Source organism: Symphodus melops, assembly GCF_947650265.1.
Source record: "Symphodus melops genome assembly, chromosome: 8".
Taxonomy (NCBI): domain Eukaryota; kingdom Metazoa; phylum Chordata; class Actinopteri; order Labriformes; family Labridae; genus Symphodus; species Symphodus melops.
The window spans coordinates 3,515,674-3,543,201 of record NC_136698.1 but is presented as its reverse complement, the minus strand read 5'-3'; the positions used below and the strand labels follow the sequence as shown (position 1 = coordinate 3,543,201).

At 39.3% G+C, this 27,528-nt stretch overlaps 1 protein-coding gene across 1 annotated transcript; it reads right to left on the bottom strand.

The window, feature by feature from the left end:
* Positions 1–1,441: 1,441 nt before the first annotated feature.
* On the bottom strand, positions 1,442–23,922 carry LOC306827981 (regulator of G-protein signaling 8-like). Its single transcript, XM_079350133.1, has 5 exons — positions 23,562–23,922; positions 9,805–9,915; positions 8,870–8,931; positions 4,285–4,451; positions 1,442–3,084 (listed from the first exon to the last, which is right to left on the bottom strand). Exons 2-5 carry the CDS (start codon positions 9,903–9,905, stop codon positions 2,890–2,892), a joined length of 525 nt encoding a protein of 174 aa, XP_079206259.1. The 5' UTR covers positions 9,906–9,915; positions 23,562–23,922; the 3' UTR covers positions 1,442–2,889.
* Positions 23,923–27,528: the final 3,606 nt, after the last annotated feature.

Genomic DNA, 27,528 nt, shown 5'->3' with positions numbered 1-27,528 from the left:
GTGAGTTTCTCGATGTGAGTCTGCCCTGTCTGCAGTCTGCTGGCCCACATATTCGCTTGTTGTGTCTGCTGAGCAGAATGCTGTCCCACATTCACGCTTTCCATTCCCTGAGTGACAAACACATCAGCAGCAGCAAAGTTAATGGATGTGTAATGTCACAGTGGGCAGCTATATCCCACAAGTGCCCCAGATATGAAAGGGGAGTGCTTTCTAAAGCTAGTGGTGCTGATGCTGTGTAGAAATAGTTTCATGAATGTTTGATTATGGTTCTGGTTTTAGTTTATGGGGGATTCTTTTCTTTCATTCTTTTTGTGAGTCATCGGTCTTGGTCTCAAGTCTTTTTTTTCCGTTGTTTCTGAATATTCAAGGCTCGAGAGTACTTTTTGAAGTTCTCTGTCTCGTGTCAGAATGGAAAGCAGTTTTTACTCGGTCTTTTCTCTGTATGGGGCGGACTCTGGATTTTAGATCAAGACCCGTCAAAACCACCACTGATGGCTATTTACTGTCATTACTGTGATCGGAAGGAAAATGCCTCTTTCTAAAAGAACCAATAACTTCAACTTTTATCCCCCCGGTGTTACGGTCTCAGTGAGTGACACGCCTGCTGCACAGAAGTTGATCACATCGGTGAAATTTATGGCCTCGGTCTTGACTCTGTCTCGCTCTTCTAAATGTCTCGGTCTTGTCTCGTCCTCAGATATGTCTTGGTCTTAGTTAGTATGGTCTTGACTACAACTAACGCTGTACAGCGCAGCTCCAATATCTGACCTCTTAATTCGTGAAATGTAAACATTTGGATGTTGAAAGAAGTTTTTATTTTTTCCAATTTCACAGCAATTAACTGGACTTCCTGCTCATCAGTTATTCAAAATGTGTATTACATCCCCGCTACCAACTCCAATAAGAATTGGTGAATTATAATCCTTAATCCTATCCAAAAAAAGAATGCAGGAATAAAATGATGAATCATCCCCAGATTGAGGATTTGGGTTCTCATTTATTAAAGACGTTTTTGTCTGGTTTCATCGCTGTTATAAAATGGAATTGAAATTCAGGTCAGTCTGTTCTGATGATTGGATGAATGCATTTACCTCTAATACCCCTCTTGGCATTATGGGAATGAAGTCACGCAGTGCACAAAACACGGATGCAGACCTTTTTAATTCCAAAATATAATGGTGGGAGGTTACATTAATCTGGATCACAGGTACAATAAATATATCAGGTTGTGATATGTTTTTCCAGCCAATAGTTGTATAGTCAACAGATTTCCCATACAGTACTCATGCAATAAGGGAAATATTTATCCCACCTAAAACATACTAAGGATGTCTTTTAAATCAGGTAATCGTAAAGGAAGTGCAAATGCTGAGGGAGCAAACACATTACTCATGTTATTGAGTTTTTCTAAATATAGGTTTCGCTTTTCTTTTTTTTTGCAGTCATTTTCACAACATCGTATACAAATCAAAGAATATCAAAAAAAGTTTTTCAGAGTATTGCATCATGCTGAAAATAGAGAATAATTTTGCACAACATCATTTTCAATCCAGAACAGATAGTTTTACGTGAGGGGTCGGGCTGTCGCTTTCAGTTCACTTAGCACTGGGTTGGGAGAGCCAATTGGAATATCCAGGTTAATGAAGCATCGCTGATCAAGTTATTTTTAGCACATTAGTTATGCAAGCTGCTGATTTTTTTTCCGAATTATTTAGCTTTCTAACTTATGCATGAAGTCCTTTTTCTAATTTTTTTTTTCTTTAAGGTAATGATGATGCTTCTTTGGTTCAAGGACATATCTCCATGGACATGTTTCCAAACCAAATCTCATGGAAAAGATACCATTGATTAGAAGTAACGATTCCCTGTTGTCAGTCTTTGGTCCAATGGGTCACTCTCTTTATACCTTCTACAGGAACTTAAACAGGAATGGCAGCATATTTCCACTTTCTGAACTGAGTGACTGAAAAGCAAATCAACATAACCCCTTTAAATAGACTCCACATTTATTGTCACATAGAATACCTGCTAAGAATTCACAACACACAGGATTATGTAGCTATATCAAGTGCAATATAGTTTGGCACAGTTTCAGATATTAAGTGGTCACTCACTTTAATTGTTCATTGTAAACATACAAACTACCACAAAAGGGCTATTCACCTGCATTCCACAGTGTCTAGTTCACAAAATATCCCAGGTGAGGAGAAAATAGTGCTGGGCAATAAAAACTCATGATGTATTTTAGAATATTCATTTCTAGGAGATAGAACGATATCCACACAGTTCTTAAAATTATTGTCTCCTACAAGCACTGAATGTGTGGAGCCTCAATCAATCAGACCCATTTATTATGAAGCATTAACGCTAACGAGAGTAACTTGAGCATCTACTGGATAAAAATGCTGCATATCCTTTTTATGTCTTGTTTGCTTTTTGTAGATCCTTGAAAGACATCAGTTATTGATAACCACCCAAATGCGCCCCAAGAGGGGCTTTAAGGAAATCCTGCCGACTTATGCTACGTTGCCAAATGTCATCGCTTTAAAACAGGTCTACAAGATGAGAAAGGGCTTTCGGAATCTCATTTGTTTCTTGCTCGAGAAATTCTCATTTTTTAATAACAAATCACCCAGCACTACATCAGACCTCAAACTGTTATCTTATTCTCATCAAATCTCCTTCTCTGTACCATTCAGGGCCGTCCACCAAGACACATCTTTTTTTTTGCAGGGGGTTGCATGCATGGAGCTGGTGTAAACAAAGAAAAAAGTCAAGCAACGTTGCTCCATCCTTGCAGGTTCACAGTATTCAGAGATGAAAGGCTTAATGAATAATTTACAGTGTAGGTCCAGTTTTCAGTCCTCGGTGGTCTTTGTAACTTTTTTGTCAAACAGACCTTCGCTGGCTTTGTGCGTGCGCCCTTTTGACCATATCCTGGTACATCTTGGACCTGAGAAATCGTGGGTAGGAGTCTTTCTCCATGAGGCTGTAGACTTTAGCTTGGACTTCATTGAGGCTTGTTGGGGACGGATCTTCCAGGCTTTGCTTTGTCTTTTCTCTGGTGCGGTAGTCAATGTTTACCTGCATGGATGGAGAGAGTAAACATTCCCATTAACCCATGTGTGACACTGAGCTACTCTGTAGCCATTTACACCTGTCTATTAAAGTGTTTAGGATAGCTGTTCAAATCCAGAAGAGATTTAAGCTACTAATTTACAGCAGCATGACTAATAATACCAACCATCAATCTCCTAACAGAGTGCATTTAAGGAGAAGTGACATGTCAAAGCAACCATGTCCTTACTGGGAGAACTCAGGCTCTAAGGTTTGCTCTCAAAATAAAAGTAGGTCAAGCTATAATATAGGTATAAATAGATCCTGAAGTCGCTTCTCTCATAACATTAAATTACATCGCAATCCCACTCAGCCTGCTTGCATGCTATCCATTCAGACAGACATCGACAGTTGAAGTTAAATAATGGAGATTTTTGATTAATATATTATAGATCAATTACCCTGACGAACACAACTTTACATTGTCCAAGTATTTATAAACATTTAGTCCAAAAAAAACCAACTAACTTCGATCAGGTGAAATGGCCTGTAGGGGGGCCCTCGACAGCGGACAAACGTTCTGACTCATTCTCAATGCCCCGAAGCATTGCATGCAATATTGCTGTGAAAACCAAAATTTGTCAATGAAAGAAAATTTAGAGTAAATATCTATCTGGGAGTGATAAAAGAAAGAGGTAAATAATAATGACTGCTGGTTGGAGGGGCCACCAATTGATTTTTTCCAACAGAGCCCAGAACCGCCACTGATTGTAGCTTCAAATCCATCTTATTCATGTCGCTGTTGCTACTCTGTTTGTCTTTTTCTATCATACTTTCCAAACCCAACACAGCTTGGGCAGATGGCTAACAAGCGTGTGATTCTGCTCGAGGTTTCTGCTTCTCAAAGGAAGTTTTTTTTTGCCATTGCTAAAAGTTGCTTAGTGCTCGTGATGGATGAGGTCTTTGTAGATAATATAACACAGAGTGAGGTCTTCTTTTACCTGCTTTTTTAAAGATAAGAGATCAAACTTCTTATGAATTAACACTTTATTAATACAGATTGATTAAATGTGTGGGGAATTGGGCACATAATTAAGCTTTAGTTGGGGTAAAATGTCATTAAATTTAAGGTCAATGCTAAAAAGAAACAGGTACTTTGATTCAGATTTGTGTATTGATGTTTCAAAAGACTTTTTTTTCTAGCATCATTAAGTGAGGAGAACACACCTCCCGGGGTGCCTGGATATCAATGAACTCCTTGAAGATCTTGTTTGCTCTTGACACCAGCTTGGTTGAGCTCTTGACCTTTTTATACTCTTCGCAGGCCATCCAAAACTCGATATTCTCGTCACTGAACTCCGACTTGAGAAACGTCCGGAAAGCGGCCAGACCATCTGCCCAGGGACACATGAATCAGAGCGTAAGGGAGGGAGGTAAAGACAAGAACAACAAACAAACAGCAGCACAACGAAACATGATTGATACTGCAGTGTGGCACCTATTTCCGTATACAGCATATGAGAACTTCCTCTCATGTTTATTCCCCTCCTTCTGCATCATGTGACATTCGGTAATGTCCTTCATCACTTGTTGATGTTTTTCTAGTGAATACACACACTTGTTCCCAGAAGCGGGAAACGGCTCTCTTGATCAGAACACACGAACAAATCAGGACAAAATACTCCCACAGATATTTTCTGATTCTGTCTTCGTCAGTCAAGATAAGTGATCAATTTATGTGCCCCCCTTTCATGGTATCACAGAGGAGGGGGATGTTTTTCTTACATCCCGGGTCATGTTGACATGTCATGTACACCCCGCTTTTTTTCTGCTGTTTACACAATAAGCTGGACTTAGAGGAGAGGACGCTCCATCTGTTCATATTCAATTAGCTGCTCACACAGACATGGATAAACACCTCTTAATGTGTGAGTGTTCATGCAGGTTTTTTGTTGGCTAATTACAAAGAAACACTCTGACTTATGGGACCACAGTGTTTCGGGGTAAATGGCCCAAACACAGACGCCAAAGGCAACAACAGCTTTTTAAGGTACTGCCAATTTCTTTTTGGATTTTTTTGGAACATGTAACAGAAAGGTTTTTAGTTCCCTTCATAATCTATCACTTGATCTATCACTATGACTTTTCCAAAGGTCACAGAGAGGGAAGATGTTGGCACGAATTCAAACCTCTCAACTCCACAGTGCTTATTGACGCTGCATAGTTCCTTGCAACTAGAAGCTGCGTCAGACTTTGAAGAGGAGACAGCCATGGACATAATACATTTAAAAGCCTTAGAGGAGAAAAGAAACCTTTGTCCCCAGGGCTGTCCAGCCCCTCAACTCCTGATATCTTTTTTCATGTTTAACTTTCTTGTTTTGTATTTAAATGTTCACGCTTTCAGCACTTTATTCTCTTTGTTGAATTTTAGTACACCTGCACTGTCGTTCACTTGCGGCTCTGTGTGCCTTTGAATTGCCCCCCCCAAATAAAGTTTTATTAATTGAATTGCATTATTTCAGTAAGGTCAAGGGTGATAACTTTGGGACAAGGTCGTAAAAGTGTTCTATGATCGGCGAATTTGGTATTTGGATGATTTTTGTAATACATCCACATAAGACGCAGGCTAGTGTTAGGACTGAACCAAGAATGTAGAGCAGGGTTCAGGCGGGTTCACACAACTTAAACATAAACCAAGTCAATGAAGCGAGGCGACTTAATGAGCTGACGGCAGAGTATCTTTGGACTTGAGCTTAAAGAGTTACTAAACCACCAGACCACTTCTTTCAGCGAAAACACCTGAATATATATTAAGGAGTGATGTTGATGAAGTCGGGTCCAAAGCTTGACATCTGAGTTCAAAGTAATCAAATCTTACACATTGTGTTAAAAAATATGCTTAGCCACGACCATTTACAGGTTGAAATGTTGCTGATGCAATTAAAATGTTCTACTGGCTGGTCTTGGGGTACGTGACATACAGTATATGGGGTAACAGCTTTCCTCATCAAACCCTAAAAAAAAAAAAAAAAAACTGTCATCCAACTCAACAAACTGTACCGAGTAAAGTGGACTGAGAGAATTGTGCAGATTGATTATCAAATAATGTAAATGGTCTACCATGAAATGTGGCGAGTATAAAATGGAACAACAGGGCTATTTGTTTAACTTTAACCTTAAAATCCATCAGGGGGCACCATTCAGAGACGTCCCCCATCCTCTCCTGCCCCTTTACGTCCTCAGCATCGGCTGTCTCCGCCCTCGCTGTCTGCGCTAACGGTTCAAAGTGACACTGCCCTGGACATTTCGGCCACAGAGGTGTCTGTGATGCTCACGAGTCGTCGCTCATGGCCTAAGAGCAGCTGACAGTAATAAAGGCAACACAAGGCAGCCGGGACTGATAGAATAATCGGAGACCCAGGAGTGATCAGCTCACTGAGACCCGACAACACATTATCCAAACAACACATCGAAGGCTTACATAACCAAAGCTATGCCTACGTCTTTTAAATTACATGATTTGAAAAACTACAATACGAACAATGCAACTCCGACACAATTTGTTTGGAAATCGCAGCTCTTGTCAACTTCACAGAATGTCCTCGCACGAACACGAGATGTAACAGCTGACATTTTGATCAGGTCATGCTCCAAGCAGTCACACTGTCAGCTTTACACATTGAACAGTGACACTACGATGCAGCAATGTAACACAATATTCCTTTCCTAAAATCAAATCAAAGCTGAGGTCAATTTGATATCCTTTTAAAGGGAACATTCAGTGCTGTGTCTCAGTGATGCGACATTACTTATGTCATGTATTTGTGTGTTTTGATGTACATACAGTATGCTGTAGTTTAACTCACTCATAGTTGGTCAATTGAAACAGGAAACACCGCTGTATGACACTGGGCGCTCTGGCGATGGCTCTGTTCTCACCTCGGTAACAACTGAGTGTGACATTATCTCTCTAAGGATTATTATATTATGTCATAACCTTGCAGAGAACATACAGACTTATGTTCATGTGAGTGCAGGATGCTAACAGCCTCTTTTCATTCAGGCATGCTCTGTCTCCTCGTCTTTGTTAGCACTACGTCTGATATGATGGAAATAATCACTCTGATTACAGACCTGAATGAAAAGTGCTGCATGTGTGGTTTGCAGGTTTGGACTAAACTATTAAATGTACCTGTGAAAAAAGAACACAATAAACACATTGGATTCATTTGTCCTTTCTGCTCAAGTTTGAAACAGAATTTAAGACGAAGCACTAAGATCTCAAGCACTGAAACGTCACTCAAATGACACTGACTTTTATCTTTGGAAATAAGATGTTATTTCAGTTCACTTTGAGATCAAAATGTTTGTGTTACATAACACAAAATGGAAAATAAAAACGAACTTACAGCTGTCAAAGAACATGCTAAGATAAGATCTTTTTTTCAAGCTGAATAAACCAGCTTAACTTTTCTTGTTGATATATTTTATTAAATGTATAAACTTTTTGAACACCGTAGGGGAAACGCTGGTTCACCCCCTGTTATCAAGAGGCTACTCACACACATGCCTGAAATACAAACATGTCCCAACAAGACTTCTGGACTAAACATGGACAGAAGTCAGACTGAGAGGGCTGCCTAAGGGGGCACTCGAAGCAGTTTGGGGTTCGGTGCAGGGTTTGAAATGAGCACCTGTCAACTGCCAAATATGCTTTTATTTCTTGCAGTGCCATCAGAAGCTGCACTTTACCAGCATCTATGGCTGCAACCTCCTCTTCCTTCTCTCACTCTTTATCTTGTTAACATTTGTTTGTATTTTCTTTTTTCTTAAGTTTCACCTAAACTGAGCTCAAGGCTCAACTAAAACCTGACTGTTTGAGTGGAGTCCAGTCCTTTGGGTGGTAGAAGATCATTCCTTTTCAAGTTTGGAGGCACAAGAGGAAACTTGACAATGAATGATGAAGTGGTGTCTAAAGAAGTGAGTGTACCGTACTCTTAATTATCCCCCCAAATGTTTTTGAAGTGAGCCATTCATTCGAGTATAACCAGCCTCTGTTATAAACAGGGACAGATAAAACTACTCTTTGAGCTCATGTGTTCTTGCCAATTAGAGTAGAGAGGTTCGTTACTTTACCATCCTGCAAAAGAAATCCAGCATACTACTCAATATTGTCACTTAATCATTGGTGTGCATCAGAAGAGATGTGTATACCCGATGGACAGGGAAAAATAAGTGGGCATACTCCATAACCTACACAAGACCACTATTCACCATCGACCACGCAAGATAGCAGCAGATTTGGATCGACTTTGTGTCATCTTCATAAGAGTGTGTGTGCTTAATGTTCGTCATCAAGTCAATAAAGAAATATTAGAACATGAACAAGCACTGAATCATTTTTGCGTCCTTTATTCTGCTTGTTCAGTTCAGTGGGTTTGTGCCGCTGATGCTACATCACATAGCTTGTTAGCTGTCTGAAAATAAACCCCCCGACCTGGTTGTGTAGATGTGTGTTTGTGGGTGAGTTTGTGACAGGGTGTGTTTGGTCCGAGGGGAAGGTTAGAGACAAGTGTGTGACTCATTATGCAGCAAGGAGCCCTCACAGCACAGTGATAAGGCCCTTACATAAGAGCGGCTCGCAGGGAGAAAAACTGGACTCTGCTTGTCCTGAGTGAAAAATAGAATCTGATAAAGAGAAAGGGAAATAACGTTTTACAGCTTCACAGAGGTGGCTTTAATGTTCCTATTTGTCCATTCTATATGTGGCAGAGGAGACCGTTCCCTTTGTTAAATAACATTTGGTACTTACATTTGTTCGAGAGAAGATGTTCAAAGGACTCGGACCATCGAACAACCTCGTCTGTAGACAGTCTGATGGAGAGAAAAGCAAAAGGAAACTGCTTGAGTAAGATACAAAACCAACCGCTGTGGGTTCATGCATTTCTAACACAAGATGCAGCTGCATGTATCATTGAAGGGCAGCTCAGTTGAATGGACGATGTCTCTGGTCACAGCTGCCACTCTGCAAGAGACTGTGAAGGAGGAAGAAGAGGAGGTAGAAGAAGGAGAACAGCAGCTGCTATTTGTTCATATTTTAATGAAGTGGTGCAACCGTGATGGTAATCTAGAAGATTAAAGGGGATGCTTTAATATTATACACCCAACTATTTAGGTAGATGGAGGTTATATGGAGAATTAGTTTGTTTGTTTAATACCCTGCTGTGAACATTAAGGATCCTTAATACTGACAGTCCAGATTGGAATGGAAAGCATGACTTAAAATAATAAGAAGGCATGGACAACCATTATGACCTGACTGGCTTTGCACCTTTCTTTGATTTTCATACAACACAGTTCTCACAGCAGTATATCTGGCAGCTTAGTTTAATCAATTTTTTTCTGTACAGTACAAGCTGTTACTTCCAAGGGCTTTGTTGTCTTGCACAGACCAACATAAAATTCACAGAGAAAAGATTACTATGCAAATATTTGATAACATTTATGAAGCAGCATTTGGCAAATGGCTGACAGGAGGTGCAGGGCATTACAGTACGGAATATCCTTAAACACTAAATAACTTTTAAATTCCTGAAAGCTTTCCATTCAAATGTTATACAATTGTTAGTTTAATTTAACTTGCAAACTTTGGTGGCTAAGTCCAGTATCCGAGTTATTTAACACCACAGATGCCTGTGTAACAATGCAGTCCCACAGGATTAGATAAAGGATTGTTGGCAGACTCACTTCAGACACCTGGCCGTGGTTTCGTGGGCAGGAGGAAGGAACTCGGAGAAGTCACTGTAGGAGTCAGACTTGTGTGAGAGGCAGCCTAGTCTGGTCTTCATGGTGCTGATCCTGCCAGGAGACAATGCACGATACTCAGTGTTTTTTCCCTTTCAGATGGTATACCTCAGCATACAGCTAATGCCTTTGAAGAAAGAGAAGAGAGCCCTGTGATGTGTGCAGTGTTTGCAGATGATGACTCATGGGTGTGTTTGTCACTTTAAATAGCATCAGCCAACACCAGGAATATACACATGCAATGCAAACAGAGCTGAGAAAACATTGCCTTCGTGTTTTTGAGCTGCATGAATCTAAAAACCAAACTCCATTGATGATCAGTTACATGCCCTGGATAAAACTCTGCAGGCATACTCTTCTGATTGTTGCTGAGACGGCTATTTAAAATGCTTGAGCTTAATGCAGTTCGGCGGCCTCTTTAGGTTTATTTATGTAAGCGATGCAAAAGGTGCATAGGAAACCTGATGAATACAGCGGCTGTAAGAAGCAAGAGCGAGATGAAGAGCGATGCGACGATCTGATTGGACTCGATATAGACAACAGGTGCAACTCCATATGCAAAAAGCTGATTCAGTACAGCTCTGCCTCATTCAAAAGGGAGCTTCAGACATCTGTGATGTCCAGTTTCACATCCTGATATGGTTTCTTATCTGCATAAATTGTGTTTGTAGAAGAAACTTTGTGAGTAGTCCACAGAATGTAGGAAAACCACCCACACTACATTTCCCGACTGTAGGTGAGTGCTGCTGAGGCTGAGCTACGAAGCAAGAAATGTCTCTATTGATTTTCTGTGCAGGCTGTAGCTTGAATTCTCCCAGAGTATGCAACTGTGTTTGCAACTCTTAATTCTTTGGATGTTGAATAATGTTCCACATTAATGCTAATTCTAATTGAATTTATTTATTATATATTCATTTAGTTATTGGGCTGAAAAAAAAAGAGAATATTGTGAACTAATCATTAAGATGGTCCTTATACAGTATCTGTGACAGTGTGGCTGATTTTCCATCTCTTTGAGAACATGGTGTAATAGTCCATTTATTCATTGAGCCTCACATAAGTCTCTGTGTGGTCTGCGTTAAAGGGAATCTCACAACCTATAAATGTCTGTTGTCCTTTTAGCTTGTGCATGAACATGACACTTTCTTGGGTGTGTATTATATTTATAGTCATCTTCATTTAACCAGGTTATCAAGTTGAGATCAAGATCTCTATCGCCAAAGAGATGGGAGGGCAGGGAGAAAGACGGACATCACATAGCCAGACATAACAAAAGCAAAACCACAATGAGATGCATTATAGACAACAGCACCGCCGGGAGTCGCTGCATACTAAGAAACCCCCAATGGGTAAAATGTACCTGAGTGCATTGATCTTTAAGCTATATGGTCAATTGTCCTAAAAGGCAACTGCTAGAGGCCCCCAGCCACTTAGGGGCCCTTCGAGGGCTGATAAGCAACCACAGCAGAAGCTCAAAATGGTCGAAATTTTGTGTTGACAGTAGGACACCTAGCTGATCGAGCCCCGTCTGTCAGCATGTTTGTGAATGAAAAGCGCTAAACAAAAATAATGAAGAATTATCTCTCTAGGAATAAAAAATATTTTATTAGCAAGAATTATTTTGAAATCGATCTGGATTTTATGACTACTACCAAATGTTTTTATAAGTACTGTAAAATGTTAGTGGTTTTTAATTTCCATTTGGGGGTACATTTGTACTGTCTTAATCTCGGGCACTTGATTTCTCTTTTGGATACACAACGTGACCTGTTTGATGTAACCAGACAAATATTACAAGTGACATTTCAAAGAAGCAGTAGTAATGTTCTTTGTGTTTGTGGCTTAGCGATGAGAAAAAAAAGAACATGAGACCAATGACTTAAAAAGAAAATTATGCATTTATTTTTGTTCTGAATCTCACCAGGACTAACATTTTTACACTGACAGCTTTTGATTGCATATTTAAAAGTGATGTCCAGACACAGGGCCATTGGATTGAGAAAGCCTTGGATATGTGTCACTTCTAATGATGCTAAAAGCACAGAGACCGGCTGCATCAAATCCTTCCTACTGAAACATGTTTTTCTCTGATGCAAGAAATCAATTTGTGGTTGTATGTTTTGTGGAAAATGGGTTATGTAAAATCTGCAATGCAATGTTGACAGAAAATGTCCTTCTTCCTGATCATCCACTCTTCCAATCATTCACCTTAAAAAAGCTGCTATTTCAGCCTACTTTGGATGGTATCAGTGCAGTAGTAGCTTAAAGCGGTGGACTGTTTGGATGCTTGGACCTAGAATTGGGAACATTGCATGAAATGTACTCTTTATTAACAATATGAAAGCCATTTGCCAGAATTAATAGACTACAGCAGCCTCTTGAAGGCCAAAGCTCTTTAAAAATGTTCCTTCCTGTTGTCCATCAGTGGTTGTTATTGTAAGTGTGTGTGTGTGTGTGTGTGTGTGTGTGTGTGTGTGTGTGTCTGTGTGTGTGTGTGTCAGAGACAGCATGTGCTCTGTTGTTTTCTGTTGGATTAATATATCAGGTTTCTGAAAATCAAATTGCATTTTGCTTGCAATCAACACTTTGTGTCTGAGGGGTAAATAAGAGCTTTTGCATTTAGAACGTAAAAAACTCCACTGAGGAATGAAATCTTTTGGACTTTATTTTAAAGGAAGAACAACATTTTACACATAAATAAAGCAGAAAACAAAAAGTCTCACATTCTTCCTTCAAATAACTTTTTTTGGAGGGTGGGGTTGGGTTGGAGAGTAACTCACAAACATTTCCTTCCACCATATTCCCACCTCATAAATGTCAGGATGCAAAACACTGACGTTTTTTTCAGCTTGTTTCCGGATGCACTGCAGATATAATGCTTTCATTCCCTCCAGACTCCTATGTTATGCATCAGATGTTTTATATAAGGCAGCAGAAGCACTGGACTGGAAAGGTAGTTTTGTGTGTCGTCTGTGTGACTCATCGACTGAAGGAGAGCTTCATTTGTTAATGCATGTTTATTTTCAGAGGGGAGGCAAAAATAATGAGGTGAGATATTTTAAGTACAGCCATAAACAGACTGGATTTCGCACAGAACGCTGGTGCAGGTCAGGCTTTGATCACATTTCTCCATAGGCTCGTGGAAGGATTTCAAAGAGTGTGGTCTGGATGACTTTATTTACACACAGGAGACAGAAAACGTCACCACATGAGAGCAGCATAGCGGAATTATTATTTTATAGGAAAACGAGAAGGTAAAAACATGTAAAATGAAGGATGAAATTGACTTCAAAAGTCAGAGAACACTATCTTCTATATGGCTCTTTCTCTGAGGGGAATGCCTATAAATAAAACTCACATCGCGACTATAACATTGTGCAACATAGTGAGTGCATGTGATATTTTGGTGAAAAGGTCAATGCTAGAGAACATTTCAGGCGATAACTAAAGTTGTTTCATGCGTCCTTTCAAAAGAAATTTTGTTCCCCATCTTCTTTCATAACATTTGTCATTTGTAAAGTATAAAGGGGGATGACTGGTTGTTAGATGGAGAGATATTTTACAGAAGTCAAAAACCTTAGTTATAAAAAACAAAACAAAAAACTTCTCATGAAGTGCATTTAGAAGCAGATTATAAGAATTCTTTTAAGCTCGGAGGAAAACTTAAATTTAACTTCAGATTGATCAGAACAACTTTTGTCCATCATGAAAATATAAAGATCTTGGTATCCCATTTGCATCACTTTGCATGTGCAGACTTTCAACATAAAGTCGATAAATTAGAGAAAGTAAAACAGCAACATTTGGTCATATAGTACCTAAAAAAAAATAAAAAAAGCTTGGGAAAATATTGTGGTTTGGTAGCAATGAGACATGACTGTATGTGATGTTAGTGTCTTGTTAGTGTTAACACATTTGAACTTTAATTTTTCGAGGAATAAACATGGAATATGTAAAGATTAACATATTGACATATCCGACTGTAGCATTGATACTGTACATCATTGGAAGTGGAAGCAAGCTTTTAAAAATTACATAGATTGAATGTGTGTGTGTGTGTGTGTGTGTGTGTGTGTGTGTGTGTGTGTGTGTGTGTGTGTCAACATGTGCATTCACAGAAAGCTAAGGTCACTTGTTGACATAAGTGAGGAGAGATGTGGAAGTATTGACGAGTCTGTTAAGTTGCTGTCAAAAGCATCATCTGTCTCCTCTCCTCTGTCCTCGCCTTTACGCCTCTGTTTTGACAAATCTGAATCTCGCTGGCTGTTGCGAGCTGCATACTTCGTCTGCTGCAGACACGTGCTTCTTCTGAGCTATTTATAACAATCCCTGACAAATCCATGTAGTCAGGAGGAAACAGTGCATGATCTATTCAGCCGTGCAGCGAGGCTGGCTCCTGGAGGAAATAGGCTAAAAATGGCAACAGCACTCTAACGTCTCAGATATAAACAAGTACACACCTCATGAATTTCAAAGTACGGGCAACTTCCGCTAGACCTCCAGTGTGAGACACCCGCTGGGGCTTGTGGATCAAACATTAGAAATCTAGATCACAGAAGTTGTGTCTCTCTGTGTGTGTATGGGTATGAACATCTTCTTTGATGTTACCTAACTTGGTGCAATGCAGGTTTTCAGATTTCCCTCCATGTCCTCATTTCATGGATGCTGACAGAAGACACCCTGCAGAGTTATGTGGAATTGAGCTGACACGCTGTGACGTGATTATGAAACGAGATTTGTATAACAATGACAAGATTGGCTTTATCTAAGGGGAATATCCTCACATTAAACTACAAAATAAAAGCTCTGGACATGTTTTTCTGCAATAATTATTCACATTGTACTAAAGATATATATATAGTATATATAGTATATATTGTACTACACAGCATGATAACGCATGCATGGATGCTCAGGTGCGCGCATGCATGCTCATATTTCCACTTACTGTGACGTTATGTGTGTGTAACGTCACCACTGAAGTTCACAGATGAAAACATCTCCCCGCTGCTCGTTCTGGAGTGCGAGTAAAAATAGAAAACTGTCATCTCAATATAAGACTTTTTGGGTTGTGCTCATTTATAGCTGGTCACGTTTTTGTCCTCAAACTGGATCTTTCTCCTTAAGTACGTCACACTGTTTTATATAGCAGTGTGTGGGTTGAAGTTTATACTCTGCACAACTTAGGTTGATGTCAAACGCTATGGCAAAAGGGATAAAACAATCGTTTAGATTCAACACATACTGCTGTGTTGGAAATATCAACATCTCTTTTTGGGATTTATGGTATGCCTTTATTCAGAGACAGGCTGTGAATAGAGTAAGACAATGGGGAGAAAGAGAGTAAGGGGGTGTCATGTGGGATTGGAGCTACAGGTTGGATTCCTAAACAGGGTAATTGGGTGCTTTGTGGAAATGGGAGTGGTGCTAATGTCCCTCTTTAAAGTAGTTGTACTGTTAGATCAACCTTTGAAGCTACAGTTTTAATGTGTAAAATTGCATACTGTTGCTTTAAATCTAGACTAGACCCACATATGCACTTAGGTTTAAGACAATTTCCAAGATTTTCTAATGAAGTACTTTCACATCATTATTGTGTTCCTGCAGTCTCTCATGTGTCACTTAATTTGTGAACTTGCTAATAAATTCACTGATTTGAGGTCATCCTCTCGACCTGCCTTCTCGTTTTCCTACTTACTGAAACAGGGTCAAGCGCTTGCCTTATCTCTGCAAGAGGACTGAGCTGTTTTCTGTGCATTTGCATCAATTGCACTGAATGACCTATTTTTGTAGATTGCCTAAGAGAACACTAGGTCAAAATAACGTAACCAAATGCAAAATAAAAGGGACTTATTGAGTGCCTTAAGGCTAATGGTAATGGCAGGAAATCCTGCAACATATAAATACTTTGCAGGGAAAATAGATGCACAAATCACATTTCTTGAATTTGTTTTGAACCTGTCAGGGACACAGGAAACAAGGCACAAGTTATCTCTTGATAGTTTTGACTCCATTCATAAGTGATAAAACAAAGAGACAATGTACAAAAATCTGGACGTCTCTCACATTGTAGTGTAATCACTGCCAAATGTCTTCAAGTATAATCTCACTCCATTGATTCCCAGACACCGTTTTCACAGTTTTCAGGCTAATTAAGATGCACCGTGACTCAGGCTGCCTGGGCCGCTGTCCACTTTTGGCAAGTCCTGGCATATCTCCTTTCCTCTCTGCAGTTGAGTTTTTAGACTTGGGTATTTAATCACAGAAGCACAACACAGTGGTCTTGCACTTGTGTGTTTACTTGTGTGTATTTGTGTGTACCCTTCCTACAGAGCGGATGCCCAACTGCCTACAGAAGTATGTGTCAAACCATCTGATGTGTTTCTGCCATTAGAAACAACAAAGGGAGGATTAGGACTGATTCTATGTTTATAACTGTCCATCCCAGACATCTGTCGTGCTCAGATGGCTCAGGTGTGTTCTAGGACAACACACAACTCAAAATACACTCTGACCTGAAGAGACACCAGATGCTATTTAAATTCAGAAGCACCTGCAATTCAAACACCTCTTCTCATTGCCTGCCAATGTTGTTGTGTATCTGTTTTTTGTCTTGCTACCAGACTATAAAGTCATATTGAACACTTGCAGAGGTGCGTAATTAATCTCATGCAAGTCCTTTGAGTCGATTGGTAATTTCGAAGTCTCTTGTTTTTTTTAGAGGACACTGAAAAACAGCTTTTAAGAAGCTACTTTTCAAAGGTTTCTGATAATACACAGGGTATAGAATATGGAGAAAATGCAAGAGGCTGGATGCCAGGTACATTTTGCATTCTGTAGGTTTTTAAAGCACCTATAAGGAAAATTGATTTTGCTCTGATTTTGGCGCCCCCTTGTGGACAAAGCACTACCATTTATTCTTTGCTGATATGTTCCTGTATATGTGTCAGTAGAGTTTTCACCATGCCGTCTTTTAAAAGCCAAACATGCCACTGAGAATTTTTTGCATGTAAAATGTAAGAAAGATGGTTTCTGCCGTTTATCACTTCGTCTGACACCTACCCGGAGGTGGTTTTTCACAAATCCAAAATAAGTTTTTACAAACAATTAAACTGCTTGATGTTTGTCTTGTTTGCTTGTGTAGTTCATGACGAATCATTGGTATCATTTTCATTTGGTTTTATAGCCATCTCAAAACCCCTCACAGGAGCTTTAACTCATGATGCTTTGCATTTACAACCTCATTCTGCAACTTGTTCTCTGCAATTATATTTGCAATTAAAATCCCTCCTGTATGGTATACTTAAATCACAAATGAGCAATGTGCATCCATATCTATTAAAGTTAATTGAAGCTTTATTCCTGTGTTTCTATGTCAGGATTGCCTTGACAACAAGTATTGTTTGGATATTGCAGTCTAGAAAATTTGGAAACAGTCAATCAATGGAATCTTTTGTTAACTTTTTTAGGGCTTATTTAAAACTTCCTGTTAATCAGAGGGTGAACCAGAAGATGAGAAACACAACTCGGCTGCTGGTCGCCACAAGAGCAGTGCATTGTTCAAGGGTTGCTAGGGGAGGGCTGCTTGTGTGCTGGTAGAACAGCCAATGAAAACCTGCTCCACCTGCCGACGTAGAGGCTTGAAGCCGTCTCATTAAAAATCTTGCAGAACTCGCAGGACTAGTAGTAGCCTACTCTGCTGCCCACATGAGCTGAAACTTTGCCCTCGTTCAATACAGGCACCCGACGATGAAACACTACAGGTGGGTTTTAAAATGGTTATCAGCATAATAGGTCAACTTTAATCACACAATTCTTCTATTTTATTTTAATTTTCCTAAATTTCTAAGCAGCCCGCAGGTCTATTTCAATAACAGCGCTTTAAACTGAATAATTGATCGCTTGACATTTAAAAATGATTCAGATATCACGGCTGACAGTAGCTAATGAATTGAGTAATCAGTTGCTATAAAAAGCTGCAGGTGTGAGTAACAGTCACACGTACAGTACAGCTGTCCTGACAACGCAGAAGGCAGGCTTGAGAATAGAGCATCTAAAGGACATCTATATATCTATATTTATATAGTACTATTTATAGTACTATATATATATATGTCTGTCTGTCTATCTATCTATATGATACATAATATAAAAGAAAATATATCTGATCAAAACAAAATAGAACATCATGTCAGTAAGTCTCTGTGGTTTTTGTCTGATTCCTCTGAATGTTGTACATCTGGACCTGATGACTCAAAAAGCGTATGTATAGCTTTTTAATTGTTAATAGGCTGTGGTATTTTTAGACACTGATTTTCAAGCCGACTTTTCTATTATTTCATTCGTTAGTGATATCAAAATGATTGTTTTCTCATTCTGAAAGCAATTTAATGATAAAAGTAATGAGCTCTCATTTTCATTAAAAGTTTTCCACATGTGACTCATTTTCCTTGCTATGCATTGTTTTCTATAACTTCAGTCCCCTGAGACCCCCCCCCCCCCAGTAAAAGCTGAGCAAATTTCTCACTACTAATAGTATTGAAGGTTAGCCTGGGATAAAGCTGCCAGGGAGCTTTTCAGCATGTTGTACTCTGATATTATTTTCATCCACATTGTCCGAAGAAAACTACACTCATGTACTGTTTGGTCAATATCACATCCCCCACAACGCAGGCCCGCCTTTTACTTATTTATTTATTTCTATCAACTTAATCTGTATCCCGTTCACCCGCATGAGCAGCTTATACTTTAATCCAGAAAAGAATAGAAATGCACTGTGCAGGCCGTGCAGGGACAAGGTACATTATCTTCTCAGCGCAGCCTGTTTGGTAACCTGACAACATGGCCCATCTACTCTCTAAATAGAACTGTGTCCAATCATTTAATCCTCTCTTCACAGAGGTACACTCATGTTCTTTTGCATTCATGCCACCTTGAAATATTATCAAACACATGCACCTACTCATATCACCTATAATAAAACATTCTATGACCGCTCTTTGGTAAGAATAGATGCTCTGTGAACCGATGTTGCTTTCCCGTGAAGAGGAGGAGAAATGGCTTCGGGTTCAGAAAGAATTAACACCTTGACCAAATACAGTGAAGGTACAATTTAATGTCACTCTGAACATTGTATCGTTATTGGAGTCAGGGGTTTTCTTTTCTATCCAAGATTCCTTCATTTATTCAGCCTTTATTTATAATCTAATGACTATTGTTCTTACAGAATCAATTAAAAGACATGCAACAAATCATGAAGTGAATCCAAACACTGATAAACACAAGACTGCTAAAATGAAGCTACGTCAATAAGTTATTCCTTTTAACTGTATTTTAACTTATTCCAAATAAATAAAAACTAGAGTGTAAGAAAAAAAGTCTAAAATGTATTAAAATGATTAAGGGAACACAAAGCTGCAGTAAATGAACACACTTATGTAAAACAGTTACAAGATGGGTAGGCAGGTTTCTTAAATGCACAAAAGTAAAAGTTCATTTCCGTCAGAAAGATGTTGTATGTTGTTCCAAGAGTCAGGTGAAGATTATGAAAAATCTGATTTTCTCTGACTTGAGGATGTGGAAAGTCCTTTTCAACTGTGTAAACAGCAGGACTCTGGAGAGCTCTTATTAATTTATTATGTGTCTTAAGACCCCCAGCCTGCGCTCTGGGGGTCTTTAGACATATTATGAATTAGTAAACTTAAACACATTTCTATTGTAGATTAAATAAAGTTTAGCTCATTCACGTTTTAGCTTATTTAAGTGTGCATGAATGTGGTAAGACAGGGTTAGTATTTATATAATGATGTGTCTGCAGTATATATATCAATGCAAGCTATAAATGATTTGCATTCGATGAAACGTTTGTCAAGCATGAGCTAGGTGACAGCTACAAATCAGTGACTTAGTTAACCAGAGCAACCCGCATCCTGATTACAAAGTAGTACTCATCCACTACCCCCAGATCAAAAACAAAACAAAAAAAACACAATTAGCCAATGCTACTGTACATGAGGATGACCTGAAAATGTTGACTTAAGATAGGACAAAAAACTAAATAAAACCACGACTTTGAAATGCAGACGCATGCAATCTTAGACATGCAATAAGTCACAATTTACTCGTAAAATTTCGCTTTAAATCATTTGACAGCCCAGTATTGAAATCGATGGTACTGATTTTGAAATCCCAAAGTTGACTGATCTTAAAGAAACACTTAAACTTACTTAAAGACTAAAAGGGCAAACAAGGCTTCCAAAACCCGAGTATGACTCAGAGCGATGTCAGATTAAACTCAAGGAAATGTCGTTGTCATGGCTTGGACGGGGCTATTAAAAGCACATGCATGTCAGAGGTGTTCACGATGATAAGGGCACACCACTGACTTGTAATAGCTTCTGGAGGGACAACTTGCTTGGTGATAAAATTAGAGCTTGTCATTCGGTGTATGCCATATCCAAGTATGATGGATCGTTCTTTAGGACAAGTGGGGGAGGAATCAACTTCTGAAAATGTCATTGTATTATTTGGCTCCACTCTTATTTAAATAGAGGGATAAAAGCATATATACACATACAATTTTAAAGGAGCCCTGAGAGTATTTGAGAGTATTTGATACCTTTTGTGGCTGAGCCAGGAAAAGCAAAATGGCTGACTTGTGTTTGTAAACATTGTGGACCATAGTTCGACACCAGACTAGAAACCCTCGGCAGCATAATATGTAAGGTGTTGCCGTGTACAGTACTCTGTGGTGTTTTTAAATCTGAGCATGTGCTGTCTTCTCTTCGGCTTTTATCGCTCTGTGCTGCGACTGAACTCCTGTCTTTTATCGCACATACAGCCTTTATCCATTTATGTAATCAGTTTGTTCCAGGGATTTATTTCGCATTGCAGAAAGCAGACCGGCTCCTGTGCCTGCGGCTCTGTCTACTGAAAGCATTACTCCAGAGAAGGATTTGAAACGCTGTTGTCATATGCATGTAGGGAGCACACACTGACTTGTTTTGTTGAGCTGCAGCAGTTGCCTGGCTCGCTTGCTCGAACCACCACATGTTGTGACAATTCTGCTACTCACTGTCACAATACGCCCTGAATCAATTATCTCTCCAACAGTTTACAACATAATGTGTTTGCTCTAGTGTTTGCTGGATGGCTTTTTCTATCTGGGGGCAAATCCAAAGACCTGCCTTTGACAGTTTTCATCGAGCTGCAACGAAATACAAATCTCAATGAAAACAGAACCATTAGAGAATTAGGCAGAAAAACACTGTTGAAATACCTTGGTGTAGGGATGACTGAACTGAATAAGACTCACAATCAACTTTATAGATACAATCTAAACATTGTAGATCGTACCTTGGGGAAAAAATGCAAAGAAAGTTGTGAATTTTGCGTGTAGACTGACAGATGGGCGTAAAACAAGCCGACAGCCAGCAGGATGACATGCAACAAACCTCATGGGCTGAGATTGAATAATGAGCACATTACATGGTTTTCAAGCCACCATCAGCTTTAAATAGTGGAAATAGTTGACAAATGCCTTTGGTTCATGTTTACCACGACCTGGATGAATGAGAGCCTACACAGACAAAATTGTTGACAGTTTGAAATACCTTGGATTGACACAAGACAACCAACTCCAGAGACATCCAGAAAAAGAGCCATCAAAGAGTGTCAGCAATGAGCAAACTGAAAGGACTTTATGTGTCCCACCATCTCCTCCTGCTGCTGCAGTAGTATATATGAACATTATCCAGCCCATCCTAAATGATTGTTCCACCTGCTTCTTTAACATGATATCTGTTAAAAAAACAAACAAACAAACAAACAAACAAAAAGAACAAGGCCAAACACAACCACAGCTGCCAGAATAATTGGTCTCCCCACAGCCAACATAATAGAGCCCAACAACATGACGTCACATGTCCACTGGACACCCACCTCACCCCCACTTCCTTCATGAGGAAGGCACAGAGCACTGAGGTGCAGAAGGGCTCACCTTTGGGGAAAGCCTGATGTTGTCCCTGCTGTTACAGCTGCACTCAACAAAAGGCCTCCTTGAACAGGCCAGAGTGGGAACCTCTGATTGTTGTTTTACACACTGTGTTGTGTGTCAGATAAAAATCTCTCCCATCTGAGCGACTCTTCACTGGCTGCCAGTAAAACAAAGAGTTGCTACTTTTCAATTTATAACCTGCTTTGCTCCCTCCTTTGCTGTTGACCTGCTGACTGAGTACACACCAGACCCTCCCTCAGATCATCAAGTAAAGGTCTTCTCAGCTTACCCACAATGAATTCCAGATCAGCTAAGGGGTTTTTCAGTTATCATAGCCAAACTATTTAATTGTCTGCAACATGAACTAAGGCAAGTCACAACAGTGTCTTCTTTCAAAAGCACACTTGAAACATATCTCTTTACACGAGTTTTTGGCTGAATCTTAAATGATTGGAGTATTTCTTGAGCTTTTGATTTTATTTCTATTTAACGATTTATATACTTCCTTTTTGTGTTTCCTTTCATGTCATGTGTTTTTTTTTATAGAATTGTGTTTGGCCTTCTCTAATGAAATGTGCTGTATAAAAACACTTGACTTGACTTTCCTTGAGACCAGGAATAAATCTGACGTCAACATTGACCTTATGTATGTACGACTTGTAACAGAAGAGGATACAACATTACATCTCGCACATGTCCCAACATGCATGCCTATTTTACTGTGTGGAGGCAGGCGTGTGGCCAATTGGTAAAAAAACAAACCTTCAAAACACGGCGGTGGTTTGAATACCTAGCAAATCAGAAGTCATCAGTGAGCATCAGTCAGTTTGTGCAACATTTATTGTGTTGGACGGGTCAAACGTACAAGGTTGTATGTTATGAAAGAGATGTCCTAAATCTATTTTTTATTTTAAGCACACCTGACTGAGTCGTTTTCTGACAGTACCAAATTGCAACCTCTCCATGTAAACCAATGGTTCGTTTCTGTCTGTTACATATTTACCTGCCTTGGAATGAATATTCAAGTAGAAACCTTTTTGGTCCTATGGGAACAATGAACCTCGCCAGTACCTCTTATGCTCAGTTAATAACACTTTTTAAGTATGGTAAATATGATGGCTACTGACCCACTGATAGGATGTAGTATTAGTAAGGGTTGTGTTATGGCAGGGTTTGGATAACACTCAGCCTGAGGTGCCACTTGTGTGGGCTTCAAAGCTCTACTCCATCTTTGATAGCCCTGATGAGTGACATTTACTGGACTGAAAAGCCCTCAGAGCTTTGAGCATGAAGGGAGGGGAGGGCAGGTGGGGGGTGTGAACTGGATTTTAATCGTGCTTACAGGCAAACAAACTGCAGCATGCATGAATGAGAAATAGCTTTAGCGGACATGTAAACATAAAGCCACACTGAGTGTACACAAACACAAACACATTTGTATGATAAAAGCATGTAGGAATCATTTTCATGGAGCTTATACTTGTGTACTTTTATTCTTTGATTCATATTTCCAAAAATAAATCACAGTAATGTCCAATCACCAAGGTTTTTTTATTTTATTTAGCTGAAAGCCTCCCTTCAAAGCAGCAGATAATAATCAGTCATATGAACCGTAAACAAAAGACTTCAGTAAAGCTCCGAGCTTCAGTCCACAGCAGAGTTACATAACACCTCGTCATTCAATAAATGAATATGGATCCTTTACCTTGAGTCTTGTGTGCACGAGAGCTGCTGGACTCGGTTTGATCGTCCTTTTTGACACTGCCTCTCTGCAACGTGCGGCTGGCAGACTGCAGCCTCCTTCTAGCCAACGCTGCTGTGTTTTTTTGTATAAAAATCTGCACGGCTCGGATCTGAAGTGTTTCTTTTGCCAGCGAGTAGGAGCTATACACGCGGCATGCTCGATGGTGTGAAATTGTGGGGGGAGAGAGAGCAGGGGAGATGGACAGAGGGAGAGGCAGAAGGGGGGTGGAAACAGAGGGAGATGAAGGGGGAAGAGGGCTTTTGTTTGCAAAGGGAACTCTCCAAGGAAAAAACGAAGCACATCTGTGGTGTGGAGCTGTGCTGTTGTGGGTGAAAAGACGGGAAATAATGTGAAGTGTGGGGGGGGGGGGGGGGGGGGGGGGGGGGAGCCTTGATATGACTAAAGTGGTCGACAATAGAGCTGTCAATGTCAGATTTCACTTCCTGTGAGGTTCTTTGTTAGAAGCCTGACTAAAACACTGGATGATTTAAACACAATTTACCCTCTTGTCAAGTATCAGGAGCAAGTACAGTAGGTTCATTTGATGAACTGCTTGACAATATCATTGGACATTTTTTCAATGTACAAGTTCTCAAGCAAGATATGCTGGTTTAGGGTTGTTGAAATGTATGGAGCTATTTATGAAAATTCTGTTATTCTTTTTCAATCTTTAAGTTTTGACCTCATACAGATAAGGAAAACATTATTAATTCATTTATTTTTTACTTTGTTTTAAATCCTCAGAAAACACATAGAGAGAGAACCCTCAACTATTAGCAAGAAATGATAGCAACCACCACTTTCTATTGTAATTAAGACATTTTAAGATATTAGTAATCAAGATTCCAAGACATTTGTAATATCTCTCTGCTGTCCTGTTATCAGCCCAATTAATGTTAAAACGGTCAACATCTCTTGAATTTAAAATCACCTACATGTATTTTGTCTTTAAGCAGTTCAGGACCAGTTTTGAATGCAGCAGTCAATTTTGAAGGAAGCTAAAAGCTAATGTAAGATTTATAATGGCATCATGGATGGTATTGGCTAAAGTATAAATGGACTTGATCTTAAATAGTGCTTTTCTAGTCTTCTGACTACTCAAAGCGCTTTTACACCGCATGTCACACCTACACATTAACGCCCATTCACACTCACACACTGATGGCCCTGGTTGCTATGTATATTGACCATGAGAAGTAATTAATCCCATTCATAAAAAAAAATATATATATATGCAGCAGCAGCAGGAGCAATTCGGGGTTAAATGTCTTTACCAAGAACACCTCAGACATGTTGCTTGCAGGAGCTGGAGATCGAACCCTCAACCTTCCAGTTGAGAGACAACAACTCGACAACAACTGACCCACAGTCAACTGGAGTATCTTGGAATGTGCTCCTAATAGTTTGCCTACTTTATTGAGACAAAAAAACATAGCAAACTTTTTTAAACTTTAGATTGCTCTTAAGGTTCCTCATTGAGGTTGATCCTTTTGAGTCTTCTTATTATGTGTAATTTGAGGCCATCTATGTTTTTTTTACTTTTTAAGTAAAATTAGGGAGGAAAAACGGTTATAAAGACATGCGAAAGATAAAGACAAAGTAAATAATGACTAGTGGATGAGACCCATAAATTAAAGCCATTCATATTGAAAGATAAAGTGTTTCATGCATTATGATTTTTTATATATTTGTTCTCCAGAAGCAAAACTATTTGTAATTTATTTAGATTAAAACAGCTGCATTCCTAAATGTTATGCACTTTAGTTAATTAAGTTACAACTTTGCATAGCAAGCAGAAAGTAGATTGGCTCTTTATTTAAATTTTTTTAGGCTGGAAAGTAATCCTAGTAGTATTTTTGCTGTGTGAGTATCTGTAACTACAATGTATACATGCAACATGTCGCACAGAAGGTAACATGATACTAAAACATTATGCTCCTTCTGAGAGAGAGAAAAAAAAAAAAACTCCTAATTGCAGCTTCTCATATATCTCAAATCTGTTCATTGATTTAGAAAACATTGACTATGCAAAAATATGTTTGAGAGGATAAGAAGAAAGACGAGAGCGCATTTATGTTAGGGAGATAAATTCTGCAAGAGACTTTGAGTGTGGAGGAGGCAGACTGGCAGAGGAAGGATAAATCTTGCCACTGAATAGGCAAAAAAGTGTTACATAAAACAGCACACACACACAAAAGCAAGCAAAAGCTCTGCCTACACACACATGTTCTGGGTTTCTGTCCTTCTGGTTCTCTATCATCTACTCTACATCAGACATGCACATGCACGCACGTGCGCACACAGTCTGTTGTTAGAGTAAATCTCAGAACTTTAAGAACAATGGTTGAATAAGTTACATTTAAAAATGATTCTGCTCCATTTTTCATTTAATAAGCCTGCAATGATATGATGAGTCTCAGTTTGATCAATGGAAATGTTCTTGTACATTTACCTACGGTCCTACTTTGATGCTGGATGTGCATCATCACAATTGTCTTGTATACCTGTGCAAGTATCTCCGCTCTAGTCAATGGTTAAAAGAAGAGTTTGTCTTACCTTGACATGTCCACAGCATTGCAGCGTATGAACTGTGCAACAATAAAATATATTCAAGTCAAATAGATCCGTACAACCAAGCATTGCATAACCTAGGTTACTCCACAGATGAACATTTCCGTTAATAGGAGGGTTATATAAATGTCATGGATAAGTCCCAGCTGGTCTACTTCTTTATATCAGCATTTGGCCTTAAAGCTGAGGGCTGTTTACATCAGAAGGTGAACCTTTTTAACTAAGGAAGCACCTTTAAAAAATGTGGCCAGTATTTCAATTTCAAGTTTTAATTTGTTTGGCGGTGCATTAGTGATGATTACTTGTTGGTTAAAAGAGCAACAGACGAGGCCACGACATTTATCGAAATGGCTAGATTATATTTACTATCCTCAAAGACATCAAGACTTCAACCAATTTTGTCAGAAATAGGGAATCAGACTTTAAAAAGTTTTGTTTTTTTAGTGTTTACTCCACATTAGCTGTACACTACAGCACAAGACAATTCTGGTAATATTTTTTTAAAGTTCCATCCTGTTGCTCTATTCTTCAGATATTAGGTGGCATTTTAAGATGCAGAACAAAGCTGGGAAGAGCTTGTGTCAGACAATGTGAAAGTCCAATTACATGATGAACAAATGACGTTTGCATCTTGGAGAGGATATCTGATTGGTCATCCACAGAGACAGAAACGGTGTCTGGGAAGCTACGATACCTGCTCTGAGCTGCAGCATCATCAAGGTCACAAATCCCTGGTCAACAATGTGGGCGGACATTTCTCATCACTCTCCTTTTGTGGCCTACTTCCTCGTGACTGAAAAGAGCTTTGAATTACCTATCGAAGTTGTGTTCACTGTAGCGTCTGCCACTGCAGGAGGACATTTGCAGGTAAAAGGAAAGAGTTCTGCCAACTGTAATTTGAAAATCTCTTGATAAACAAAATAGAATCATGTGTAAAGACATTTTCCCGTACATGACTTATTATTGAAATGGGTGATTTAGGGGAAGTATTTGTCATAAATGCCAAATGCTACTTTGGGAAAGAAATCATGCGTCATGCTGGTACACTGATTGGAAATACACTCCTTTTTTTTCTGATATTGCCTTTCATTAGCAATTTTCCTCTGCAAATTACATTGTTCCAATTTGGAGGTTTGAAAGTATTGTTAGCCTAGTTTACTTGTACTCAGGAAGCTTAGAGCTGAAGTATGTTAGCATTGACGTGCACCATCTTTGGCTCACACAACTATGTAAATAGGATGGGGAAAACTCTTCTGACTACTCAAAGGGCTTTTAAACCACCACTCACACCTACCCAGTCACACTGATGGCTGGTTATATGGCCAATCAAGTAACTAATTCCATTCACACTCATTCA

Excerpts from the sequence above, each read along its gene's own strand:
- LOC306827981 (XM_079350133.1), bottom strand. The coding sequence starts at position 9,905 with ATGAAGACCAGACTAGGCTGCCTCTCACACAAGTCTGACTCCTACAGT. Across the intron at positions 8,932-9,804 it reads ACCACGGCCAGGTGTCTGAA|ACTGTCTACAGACGAGGTTG; the intron begins GTGAGTCTGCCA and ends TCTCTCCATCAG. Across the intron at positions 3,085-4,284 it reads ATATCCAGGCACCCCGGGAG|GTAAACATTGACTACCGCAC; the intron begins GTGTGTTCTCCT and ends CCATCCATGCAG.